Source organism: Staurois parvus, unplaced genomic scaffold (assembly GCF_062004578.1).
Source record: "Staurois parvus isolate SC_StPar_1 unplaced genomic scaffold, SC_StPar_1.0 ptg000530l, whole genome shotgun sequence".
Classification (NCBI taxonomy): Eukaryota; Metazoa; Chordata; class Amphibia; order Anura; family Ranidae; genus Staurois; species Staurois parvus.
This window is the reverse complement of record NW_028318326.1, coordinates 10,877,713-10,891,266: the sequence shown is the minus strand read 5'-3', so window position 1 is coordinate 10,891,266 and position 13,554 is coordinate 10,877,713. Positions and strand designations below refer to the sequence as shown.

General features: G+C 42.6%; 1 protein-coding gene across 1 annotated transcript in view; it reads right to left on the bottom strand.

Moving 5' to 3' along the window:
* SLC25A12 (solute carrier family 25 member 12) overlaps nucleotides 1-13,053 on the bottom strand; it is a 201,235-nt gene extending 188,182 nt beyond the window's left edge. The window contains exons 1-2 of the mRNA XM_089690512.1: nucleotides 12,826-13,053; nucleotides 12,289-12,336 (exon numbers count right to left, since the gene is read on the bottom strand). Coding sequence (XP_089546638.1) covers nucleotides 12,289-12,336; nucleotides 12,826-12,837 — 60 coding nt within the window. The 5' untranslated portion in view covers nucleotides 12,838-13,053. The remainder of the gene's footprint in view (nucleotides 1-12,288; nucleotides 12,337-12,825) is intronic.
* Nucleotides 13,054-13,554: the final 501 nt, after the last annotated feature.

Genomic DNA, 13,554 nt, shown 5'->3' with positions numbered 1-13,554 from the left:
CAGGCTTCCTTCCCACCATAGGACCTGTCTGGAGAAGCTGTTGATGATGCAGCCACACCTTCTCCAATGAAGAAAGAAGCATCCAAGATATGCCAGAACTTTAATGTGAGTTCATACAAAGTAGCAAGAGGAAAATACCATTCAGAGAACTCTGGCTGAGGTTAGGCTGCTCACAACGGACAGGGATACACTCCAGAGGGTACCCAGAAGGTTACCAGAAAAGACATACACCAGTGGAAGAAGTGCCGGACCAAATGATAAGCAGCCAAATTAATTTATTAGCTTACACTAAAAATCAAGCAACACGCCAGAAAAAAACCTCCCCTTTCATCAGGGCTTCAGTTAAAATAAGGGCATTGAACAAGTTCAAAATATGGCTTTCCTATGTGAATTTATGTAGGGAGGCAAATTCCTGGACTAGGAGGGTTACTAGCCAGCAGAATCTGCATGAGCAATCACAATGTGTAAACCAATAAATTATTTGGACACTTATAATTTTGTCCTTTGGTGCATGTTCTTTTCATGAAACCTTCTCCAACCTAATCCTGTACAATGCAGAACCCCAGCAAAAGGTTTTTCAACAAGATCAGTAAGCTGCTGGAATTCCACTTTAAAAACGTGGTGCTACATTTTTGGGACAATACGCACAGATAGAAGGTTGTTTCATATGGAAAACTAAGGTCAACTGAATCCTTATTTAAGTTTTGGTGGTTTTACTACTGGGTTGGATCCTCTGCTGGCTTCTTATATCACATAAAGATCTCCAACGCCTTCAACAAAGCTATAATGAAAGTGCCCTACTCTTTACCACTGGACTCTTCAATTTCTGTCTATTGTACATTCTGAAGAATCCAAAAGAACCGCAGGATATCATCAACTCACAATATAGGCATTGTTGCTGGATGGAACTGGTGCATGGAGACATTGGGACACATGGATAATTTGGTGGAAGATCTTACTACATTGGACTTTATGTTTTGGACTTTATCATTTTATAATGAAGGTTTGTGGGTTGAATGCCATTGTTTGCTAAATTATTTACTAAGGGGTGGTATGAAATCACTTTATGGTGCACGCATGTGTTTAATTACTGATTTATATGCAATCTTATGTTTATATGTTTGATGATTTTTGTGATGTAAAGGGTAATCACATAGTGGCTGTGCCGATTGATAATTAGCTGAAGATATTGCACAGCTGAAGACCCCAGAACCATCATATGAAAAGGGAATTTTAGTTTTAAGTGGAGCTGACCTTAAACATTTTGTATAAAGAAGCTAGAAAATGTTTTTTTTCTGTGTTACAGCTGATCTGGGAACTAGTAGCCATTCAATAAAGACACACACATGACCAGGGGAGGACACATTAGGGTAGGGATGGTATGCTGGTCCACCCATCTTGGAGCTAGCAGGCAATTTTAGGGCACCTACTGACACAAAGCGAGGGGGCACTTGGCACACAATTCCTTTTCTGCCAAGTACTCCAAACATTATAATCAAACTGTCTAGTACACACATCCATATCCACCATGTGTGCCTTCAACTCAAGCCAGACAAATCATTGCATGGATCATTCAGGCCACCCCCGACCATTGATTGTACATTGCTTGCTGGGAGAACATTCATCTGGAATGCTGCCCAGGTAAGACAAATGACTATCCAGCACCTATCTGTAGGAGCCCTTGCTAAACGCCTGAAATTCTATACTCGTTTTTTTGTTATTTGGACCCTTCTGGGTTCAATACTTTCTGTGTCACTGACTTTTAACAAATAGGCAGATTAGAAAAGTCAAGTGCAAAAAAATCCATCCTGTATTTACAAAGTGTATTGATTACATGGGTCCTGGGACTTATAATGGTTGTAAAGGATGCAATTTTATTTGAATAACAGGATCATTGGCCCACCATCATTCAGGAGAGGTCAGTCTTTGGGTAGAAATCATATTGCACAAGACTTCTAAGGTATGCCGGCCAAATATCACAGCTTACAATCAAAGTAGTGACACAGGTTTAATAGCAAGTTACAACAAGCAAACATTCCAATATAGAATGGATGTTTGCACGTCAAACAAGAAACAACTAGAAGCTAATTTATTTTCAAGCAGACACTAAAAATTAGCAAGATAACCAACTGTACAGTGTTAAGCATCAACTAAATCAAATTTACTAAATAAACCAGAATTGAGAACTTAATTATATGGTTATTATTAAAGTTGTTATAAACAATTAGTCTTAGGCTATAGTTTACAGAAGCTGCATTTGGCATCTTTGCTCTGGGCACTAGATTATCTTGTCCCAGAGCTGCTACCAACATTGTGAACTAACACTTGTGAAACCAATCTGTAGACTACAAATGAATATCAAGCAAACATTAAAACTGCACTAACATAAGAAAGTTCACTCAGTTAACTTTAACCAGACTTCTCTATGACCCACTGTAACCAAAATCCAGAGAGCGACTCACAGGATCAGAGAGAGTGTACTACATGAAGCCTGTGCTGTGTAGCAGTAATAGGCAGAAACCCAACCCTTTGCTTGAGATATACCGTATATGTAGTCCAATGGCTAATAAAATAGTTCCTCCAAAGGAAATTTTTTCTTTATCTGAGCTGCGTTGCAGATGGAAGCCAAGAGGAAGATTGTACATTACAATTTGTCATGATTGTACATTACAATTTCTGCAGGACATAAAAATATCTTCACTAACTCTCAGACCAGCTAGCAAAATGTATGGAGTGGATAGTCAGTACACGGTCAGCATATCTGAACATTGTGTTTGACTTCTAAAATATGTTTGTGAAGCACTCTTGAAGGATCTTGGTGTAGTATTCCGATTTTGTATTATATGCGGCAAGTGAGCCATGCACTGGGCTGAATTCAACTATCATAAGACCAGAATCACATGTTTGCGTTAGTACAATGTGTGATGTCATACCATGCACTCAGTAGTGCACTGCAGGGTCATTCATTTTGAATGATTCCCCAATGCACTTAGGATACACATTACTGACAGATGAGGTTTAGGCCTCACTTTGGGTATATTGGCAGTCCATTCAAAATAAATGTGCTGCAGTAATAAGCATACATTAAAGCACAGGTATGATGCCAGCCTTAGAGCTCATTAACACCAACCTGTGTGCTAAAATGATCCATTTTAGCGTGCTGGCTGGTGTCCATTATATATGGGCAGTGCCATGCGTTTTTACAATGCAAAGCACTGGGTTTTTTTGTCACAAAGTTGCTATTCATTCATTTATATGCTTTGTATCAATGAGAACACATCTCAGGTGCAAGCCATTTTCCTTGAAAGCACCTAAATGACTTGCTTCTGTCTGATACCAATGTACAATAAGCCCATAGGTGCATTTGTCTGTGCAGTGTCTACCATGTATATTTTTGATGTCTAGAGCTGCGTACAGCTGGCCATAGACATGAACAGGAGAAGATGGCTGTAAGCAGCTATGTGACATTATTTGTGAAAAATAGCGCACAGAAGAAATGCAACTAACGCACATTAGGTGCATTATGTCTGTGCGCATGCACTACTTTATGCAAATAGTTACATAAAGCCGCATTCAACCATTCAAAGTCTATGGGTAGCTGTATGCAGTTCTAGGACATAATGGACACCAGAAATTCACAGTGTCTTTAAGCTGCACAGACAAATGCGCTCATGTGCATGTAGCCTTAAGACCATCTTTGAGTATTTTTAATGACTATATGTTTTGTTTCAATTAGCAAAGACAAATAGCATTCTTGCAGAAAGTTATCAAACATCTAAGTTGTAATGTTCACTTTAATTGCAGACAATTGTCTAAAGTCTTTTATTCAAAAATAATCTACAAAAATCATACTATTCTGAACAAACCTTTGCCCTACACTTAAAGGAGAAGTACAGTCAAAGCTCTTTTGGCTGTACTTCTCTTGTGGATCACAGGACTGCAGTTTGCTGTGCACTCCTGTGACTCGTTTTCAGCTGACAGCGGGCTGAAGCCCACTGTCGGCTGAGGTCACTCAGCTGGTCCAAGCTGGGGAGCGCCACCTGGGGACTTTGTGTCCCCTATGTGATAAAAAAAAGTAAAAGTTACACCCAAGCACATAACATCCCCACCCCCCAAAAAAATTTTGAGCCCCCCACATTTACACACATAGGAACGTAAACACACAGGCCGCCTATGTTTAAAAACGTCAATTGCGATACACATTACATATCACCACCCATGCCAAAGTGAGAGCAATACTTGTAGCACAAGACCTCCTCTGTAACACTAAACTGATGACCTATAGGGGCTTTTGAAGCGTTGCCTATAGAAAATATAGGGTACTGAAGTTTGATGCCATTTCATAGGCGCACACAAATTTAAGGTTTGGCATGTTTGGTATCTATTTACTTGGCGCAAGCTCATCTTTTATATTTTACCAAAAATGTAGGTAATTGATTGCATTTGTTTGCCCTAAAATTCACTTTAGTGTGGTTTTTACTGAAATGTTGCGTTTCCTAGACCTTTGCGGTATTATCTGGTGACACCAAAAATTGGAACTACCACTATATTATTCTCTAGGGTGTCTGCTTTCAGAAAATATAAACTGTTTGAGGAGTTTGTGTAGTCTTCAGGCCTGAAATAATTTTTTAAACATGTGTGCAAAACTTGACAGAGGGTCTAACCCTTCCCCCTCTCTATCCACAACTGAAAGAATAAAGTTTGGTTTATAGATACACTTTAATTGTACAAGGAGGACTCTTTACTGAAGGTCTTCAGAGAGCTTTTTATTATTAGTACCCCTCGCACCATATGTGTTTGGTGGTGCTAGGCCGCTTTTCGCCACGCAGTCCCAATGCATAGCGAAGGCAATTTGTCCTGAGTCCACCGTGCTGCAGTGCTAGATGGTAAACAAGTAGGATATGCAGTATTTTTTCTTTTAGTTCAGGGTGTTGTGACACAGTATACCACATCACAACACGCTACTGTGAATAAATAGGAATGAAAAGTCACTTTGTAACATTTTAATAAAGTTGAAAAAAAAAGTAAAAAAGTGTGATGAGTCATTTATAAATGCATTGACACTGCTCCCTTTACAGCACACAGCAGCAGCCACTGCATGAATGGGCCCTTAAGTAGAACTGAAGGCAGAATTAAACTCCCCCCCCTAAATACTTACCTGGTCTTAATACAGTGATGTGCACAAGAGCAGCAGCTCCCTTAGGTCTCTCCCTCCTCATTGGCTGAGACATAGCAGTGGGAGTCATTGGCTCCTGTTGCTGGCAATTACAACCAGTGAGGAGGGAGCGGCGGGGGCCGAGACATTGTGTGTGTCTTATACACAAACACAGGTTCCTCGTGAGAACGCACAACAGGCACTTGGGGGGAAAGCCAGGAGCACCGAGAAGAGGGCGATAAGGGATGCTCTGTGCAAAACCACAGAGCAGGTAATTGTGATTGTTATTTTTAAAACAAAAAAAATCTGAACTTTTAATATCACGTTAATGGTGCTCACTTTAACGGTGGAACAAATAAGTCAGAACTAAAACTATGGAAGGCGTAGTGCTTAATTCAAGTGAACAGGGGCCACTCTGCAAGCACCCCACAACCACGTGAAATGCACACATTGTGGTGCTCTAGTGCAGGGTTCAAGGGGTTGAAGCAGGCTGCTTTCAAATGCTTTCTGAATCGTGATCTGAACGTGGAGACCAACAGTAGTGTGGACACCTTTAAAGGCGCTCCAGGAAAAAGTAGGTCATAATTAACACTTGTAGAATTTTTATTTAACAATCATAATAATAAAAATAAAATGACAATAAAATCCCTCCTATAGATCTAAATAGACTCTACAGAGGTATATAAAAGTTGTTGGAGGGACTAACATATACCTCTGTAGAGTCTATTTACAGTGCTCAGCATAAATGAGTACACCTCTTTTAAAATGTAAGATTTTAACCACTTGCCTACCAGGCACTTATACCCCCTTATTTACCAGGCCAATTTTCAGCTTTCAGCGCTGCTGCACTTTGATTGACAATTGCGCGGTCATGCAACATTGTACCCATATGAAATTTTGATCATTTTTTTTCTCACAAATAGAGCTCTCCTTTGGTGGTGTTTAATCGCCACTGGGCGCTTTACTTTTTGCGCTATAAACAAAAAAAGTGCAAAAAATTTTGAAAAAAAAAAAGTTTCTTTGTTTCTATTATAAAATTTGTCAAACAGGTAATTTTTCTCCTTCACTGATGTGCGTTGATGAGGCAGCACTGATGGGCACTGATAGGCGGCACTGATGGGCACTGATAGGCAGCACTAATGAGGTGGCACGGATAGGCAGCACTGATAGGCAGCACTAATGAGGTGTCACGGATAGGCGGCACTAATATGCAGCACTGATAGGCGGCACTGATAGGTGACACTGATGATGGGTACTGATAGACGGCACTGACTGGCAGCACCGCTGGGCACTGACTGGCAGCACCGCTGGGCACTGACTGGTGGCACTGACTGGCAGCACTGCTGGGCTGCACTGGTGGGTGGGCACAGGTGGGTGGCACTGGTGGGCACAGGTGGGTGGCACTGCTGGGCACAGGTGGGTGGCACTGCTGGGCACAGGTGGGTGGCACTGCAGAGTGGCACAGGTGGGTGCATTGCTGGGCACAGGTGGGTGATCTGCTGGGCACAGGTGGGTGGAGCTAGTGGGCGCACTGCTGGGCACAGGTGGGCGGAACTTGCGGGTGGCACTGCTGGGCACCGATCATCAGGGCACTGATCATCAGTGCCCTGATGATCGGTGCCGATCCTCGCTCTGACAACTGCCGGTTCTCGGCAGTACTTTCCTCACGATCTGACAGTGTGAGGAAAGTGCAGCCGAGAACCGGCAATTGCATTTCCCTGTGATCAGCGTGTCATTGGACACCGCTGATCACGTGGTAAAAGGCCGCTGTGATTGGCCTTTTATTACATCACGTGATCAGCTGTGTCCGTAGGACACAGCGATCGCGGAGATCGCCGGGTGCGCGCGAGCACGTTCTGGGAGGACATCATATGACGTCCACCCAGAACTGGCCGGCCGCAGTGCAGCCGTCATTCGGCTATCTGCGGTCGGCAACTAGCTAATCAATATCTCAACAATTTCCAAAATTTTGACAAAACCGAGTTTTATAGAACATTTGTTTAGCTCATTACATGAAATAAGGTTAATAATAAAACTTAGATTACAACATTTTGGGTTTTACGCAAATTAGTTGATGCAAAAATGAATACACTCCACAACAAAAACTACTAGGGGGGAGAATTACTAAAATTGAAGCGTGAAAAATCTGGTGCAGCTGTGCATAGAAACCAATCGGCTTCCAGTTTTATTTTCTCAAAGCTTAATTGAACAAGCTGACGTTAGAAGCGGATTGGCTACCATGCAGATTTGCACGAGATTCTGAGTGCTCCAGTTTTAGTAAATCTTCCCCCTAGTATTTTGTATGACCTCCATGATTTGTAAGGACAAGACCAAGTCTTCTAGGTATGGAATGAACAAGTTGGTGGCATATTGCAACATCTATCTTTTTCCATTCTTCAAGAATGACCTCTTTTAGAGCCTGGATGCTGAATGGAGAGTGATGCTCAACTTGTCTCTTCGGAATCCCCCATAGGTGTTTGGGTTCAGATCAGGAGACGGAGAAGTGCACGAGGACCAAGGGCACGGAGTAATGGTAGCATCTTCTCTTTCAATATAGAGCAGCACACTGTGAATTCATGATACCATCAATGAAATGCAGCTCCCCGACACCAGCAGCACTCATGCAGCCCCACAGAAGGACACTGCCACCACCATGTTTCACTGTAGGCACCATGCATTTTTCTTTGTAATCTTCACCTTTGTGACACCATACAGTTTTGAAGCCATCAGTTCCAAAAACATGTATCTTGGTCTCATCACTCCAGAATCTAGAGTCCCAGTAGTCTTATTCTTTTTCAGCATGGGCCCTGGCAAATCCTAGGCGGGCTTTTTTGTGCATGGGCTTTAGGAGGGGCTTCCTTCATGGACGACACCCAGGCATGCCATTCCTCTGCAGTGTACGCCATATTGTGTCACGTTAAACAAACAATCACCCCAGTTTGGCTTTCTACTTCTTTAGCTAACTGCAGTAAACTTGCATGGTGATTTTTTTCAACCCTTCTCAGAAGACGCTCCTGTCCAGGTGTTAACTTCCATGGATGGCCTGGACGTCTGTGAGATGGTTGCAGTTCCATCTTTTGTATCACTTTTGCTACAGTATTCTGACTGATAAGTAAAGCTTTGTGGATCTTCTTGTAGCAATCACTTTTTTTTATAAAGAAACTTCTTTCTTTCTCAGGCCTTGTGACATTTCTCTTCCATGTGGTGTCATTACTGACAGCATGAAATGGGAAGGGGTGTTCTTTGTTAAGTAACGCCTTTTTATATTCCAACTATTTGCTGGACACCTGTTTAATGAATAACTAGACTCACTTGTAGTTTATTCTTGTTAATTAGGATTTTGTTGTCTAAAATTTAGCTTTGCTCCCATTACTTTCTTTGGGGTGTATTCATTTTTGCAACATGGTCTTGAATCCATTTTTTGTGTGCGCAAATGATCAAATCTTGTTTGCACTCAATGGCCCGCATTTGTGGCAGCATTTTGTAGTATAGTGTCCCATAGAATATGTTGATTCTGAAAGGAAAGTAAAGGTTTTCTGACAAATCTGCTGGGGTGTACTCATTTATGCTGAGCACTGTAGACCTATAGGAGAGATTTGACTTTTTTTTTATCATGATTGTTAAATAAAAATTCTACAAGTTTTAACTATAACGTACCTGGTTTTTTTAGCACCATAAAGCCTCATTCAATCTGGATGCTTTGGCCAACTCAGCTAGATGCCTTTCTTTTGGCAGCAGAAAAAAACTCTTGACGATTGTCATTTATGTAAAAACCTGTGGTTTTTTGCTAGAAAATTACTTAGAACCCCCAAACATCTCACACACACACAGCCCTAGAGAATAAAAATAGTGGTCATTGAAATTTTTTCTGCCACAAAGTATTTGTGCAGCAATTATTTAAATGCAATCTTTTTGGAAACAATACACTTTAATGAATTAAAAAAAAAAAAAACCCACAATATATAACCCAATTCAATTTTTTTGTACAATATGAAAGATGATGTTACACCAAGTAAATAGATACCCAACATGTCATGCTTTAAAATTGCACACGCTTGTGAAATGGCGCAAACTATGGCACTTAAAAATCCCCACAAGCGTCGCTTTAAAAATTTCTACAGGTTACCAGTTTAGAGTTACGGAGGAGATCTAGTGCGAGAATTATAGATCTCACTCTGAAGTTCAGGGCAATACTTCACACAGGTGACTTGAACACAGTTTACATATGTGGGCGTGACCTATGTATGTGTTCACCACTGTGCACGAGCACAGGGTGACAGGGGGCGCTTTAAAAAAAAAAAAAAATTATTTATTTTATTACGTTTTTATTTTTACACTGTCCCAATTTTTTTTTTCAATCACTTTTATTCCTATCACAAGGAAAGTAAACATCCCTTGTTATAGAAATAAGCAGTGACAGGTCCTCTTTATGGAGAGATCTGAGGTCAACAAGACCCCACATCTCTCCTCTACAATGTAAAGCATTAGATCAAATAAAAATATTGATCTAGTGCCTTAAAAAAAAAAAAAAAAGTAGGCCTTGTTTACATTTGGCCGGAATAGCGTAATGACGTCACTCCAGTCCTCCTAGGCAATAGAGATGGGCAGAGGTCATCATTCCTCCACACATCTCTGTGACAGACAGCCACGACCACCAGATTGGTTCTCGATGCTGCCGATCATCCAGGTAAGCCCAAGAACCACCTGGAAAAGGCTGGAGGAGCAGACCCTTCCCACCGCTTCTAAAAGTGATCCAGCAGCAAATTCGCTCAGACAACTTTTAATAAAACTATACTGGGTTTATGGAACATTGCTGCAGCCATAACCCTGGTATTCCACTTTCCACCAAAGATGTCTTTTGACTATGGCCCGGTTGGGAAGTGCTTAAAAAGTGACAGCTAGTACAGGGAACTTCTCCTCGTACTTCCGTCACAGGAAGGGGGGGCAGTGGCTGCAGCACTAGGAACATGTCACTTGTTCCACCTGTTTTTATGGTGGAAAAGGTAACATGTTCCCAAAGGTGAACTAATCCTTTATAACACTAGTGTCCATGGATCCCAAATGCGGTAATGCGTTTAGGTGTTTTAGGTGCATCAAGAATTGGGCCTTATTACATTTCATTGGCAAGAATAATAATTTATTCTGGCCATTGAAATGAATTAATGCTCAAACACTAAATACACGATAAGATGGGTTTACATGCATCAAGCATTTTTTTTCTGCCAAAATGCTCCTCTCTTGAATGAAATTTTGGTGCATTCTGATTTCTGCTCCTAAACTCCTATAAATGCCTAGGTGTGCATGGACACACAGGCTAACATGGGGGGGGGGGGGCTCCATGCACACTGGGCATTTTAAGAACGCTGGTAGCATTAGCTGTGTAAAGTTTTTCAGCGTCTTTGCGTTAGCATTTTGCCACATTATTTCACAATTGCGTTTATTTGCCTTTTTTTAAAACATCTTTTTTACCACCAAAAAAAAATTTATTTTCTGCTTATAAAAAAACAAACAAAAAACCCCCACAAAAATGCTAGTTTGCCACGTTTTACGCATTTACCAGCATTAGAGCGTTTTTACAGCTAAAAAACTCCTCTAGAAACCCACTAGTTCTAGGGTTTTTTTCCAGCCAAAAAACTCTGATTAAGCCTAGGTTCACATCTGTGTGGGTGGTGCAGCCGCACCAACCGCACATAGGAATGCGGACCCGCAGGTGGGTGCCATTCATTCTAATGGCACGCCGCCGGCACTGGAAAACACAACCATACTGGGAACCAAGGTTCCTGTGCGGGCTGTGTTTTCAGAAGAAGTGCAGGGACTTATTCCCTGTGTGTCACAGGGCACGGGAGTCCATTCAAATGAATAGGCTCTTGTGCCCGCGCAAAACGCGGCCCGCACGGCCGCATATATGTGAACCAGAGCTAAAGCCTCAATGTGCATGGACACATAGGATAACAAGCTGGGGAGTTCACTGGCTGTAGAAAAAAACGCCAAAAGCCAAAAACAGCCGCTGTAAAAATATCCAGTGTGCATGAGGACTAAAGGATAAGTTCACCTTTTAACAAAAAATAATAAATGCACATATTTTTGCAGTTAAAAAAAAAAAAAATTGTGCATTCACTATTTTTTGCTTTGGGAGCCTGGAAAGCATTGAACCAGGAATCAGCAGATTGTGGCTGACATGCAGGACTCCTGCACACCTGTCAGTGTATCTGTGTGCTCATACCTTGTATGGGTAGTCAGATACCCACTGACAGGAAGAATCAATGAGCTACCTCAGCGCTCAGGTAGTTCATTGGGAACTACAAGCCAACAGCCACAAAGGCTGTCAGAACTTGTAGTTTTCCATTCACAGAATTCTGTGAATGAAAGACGTGGCTGGGTGGGTGGAGCTTTTATAAAAAAAAAAATTTAAAAATGGTGACAGCCCGTGGGAGGAGAAGATCCCCTGCTAGCTGCCAAAACGGGGGATTAGGGGGGAAGTGGGGGCCAGTCCTTTGGTAACATATTACACCCTGAATATGGGTGTAACATGTTACAAAAGGTGAACCTATCCTTTAAGAGCTCATGTGTGCATGAGGCTTTACACCCCGGTCACACCGATCCCGACTTTGAAATCGTGCAACTTACAGTGAAGTCGCATGATTTCAAAGTCGGATATCATGCCAATTTGAAAAACATCTCTCATACAGTTGTCTATGGAAATCACACCAAAGGTAATGCATGAACTGCTTTAGAAATCAGTGCAGCTCTGACCAAGTCAGAACCTCACCGATATGACTGCTGTAATTGCAGACAATAGGGTGCGACTTGGCATGGGATTTGTAAGTCTCATGCCAAGTTGCACCCAGTGTGAGCTGGGACTTAAAGTCCATCTCTTTTCTCCTTACAGCCCATAAATCATTAGGACACGGTGCTTGTACTAGTATCCACTCTCACTTCACTACATTTCAACCAATGTGGACAAGATCTAAAGGAAAAAAAAAAAAAAAGAAGAAAACCGAATGCAGCCACCACATCGAAGGATCTGCGATAGTTTACATTTTATTTTTGGGGGTTTCATCCACGTTCACCAACCTGTCACGGGTCAGCACACCCAGAATAGAATGCAGAAACGGAGGCCGGCTTCCCCTTACCTGCAGAAATATATTCTTCAGCTCATTGGGATCGGCTCTTTTGGTGAACTGTAATCAGAATCAATAATGAATGGGTCACTCAGGGTCATGTACATGGGTCACTTCATATGACTGCTAGGCAGCACAAGCACACAGACAAGGAGCTGATGGTGAATTCACCAACACATGATGAATGAAAATCACAGCAAACCCTCCTGATCAGGCTGAGTCCATCCCCCCCCCCCCCCCCCCCAGCTGTCAGTCATCAGCTGTGTGATCACAACAATGGAGGTCACACCATGGCATGGATGACATTCAGAAACGCTGATGACGTCATCGGTGACAACACCCAAGCAGCATTGTAGAGGAGCCAGGCGGGGACGTGCAGACCCTCCGCCCTGTGTAGTCCCAGCACAGGCACATTATTGTCGGGATTATTAGGATGGTGGCATGCATTGCACTTCCAGGCCGGGGAGGGGGCTGTCTGCTAGTTAGGGACAAGCGGCTGCAAAGCACGGAGCAGGGATTAGGCGAGAACAGCAGCGAGTTCAGAGTCACCTTGACCGCCATGCTGAGGCTGTGTGATGTCAGAGCTGGCAGGAGGCGCGCTCCCGGGCGGGGACGCGCACGGTCGGGGAATCTCAGAGGCTGCGGCGGGTTGTTGTCTGGCTGCCGCCCGGTGCTGTCAGTGTCACCTCGACGGAGCGGCTCCTGGACTGGGCTCCGGGGAAGGTGGGACTGCCATAGACTCCCCCCTCCCCGCACAGCCTGAATTGGCAGTTTTATTTATGACAACTGATGGTGTCACTGAGCCCGGACACGGGTCGGGTGTCGTGTTCCCAGGTCACGTGGTGTGTGCACTGCATTCTATGGAGAAGGGTCAGTAAGACAGAGGGCTCTTCACCTCTGATCTGTCTATAGGGTGTCATACTGGAGAGCAAGAGCCAATCACAGAGCAGACCAGTACTGAGACACGCCCACTCATGGACAACTTGGAGCTCCTGACTTCACCTTGAGGGATCACACATCCACCAATCAGAGTCATACTGAGGGTTGGATCCTATCCTGGATGTGTAATCAATAAAGTGTATCTCAATAAATGAATATAAAAAAGTGTAAACAATACATTTATATAACAAATTAAAAACAAATGTTTCACAGGCGTGCGCAATTTTACGTAGTCTGGTTGAAAAAAAGACACAAGTCTATCCAGTTCAACCAATTAAAAGGAAACAAATGTATACAATCCCATATTAATATACATAGTCATCCGATACTCAGCTGATC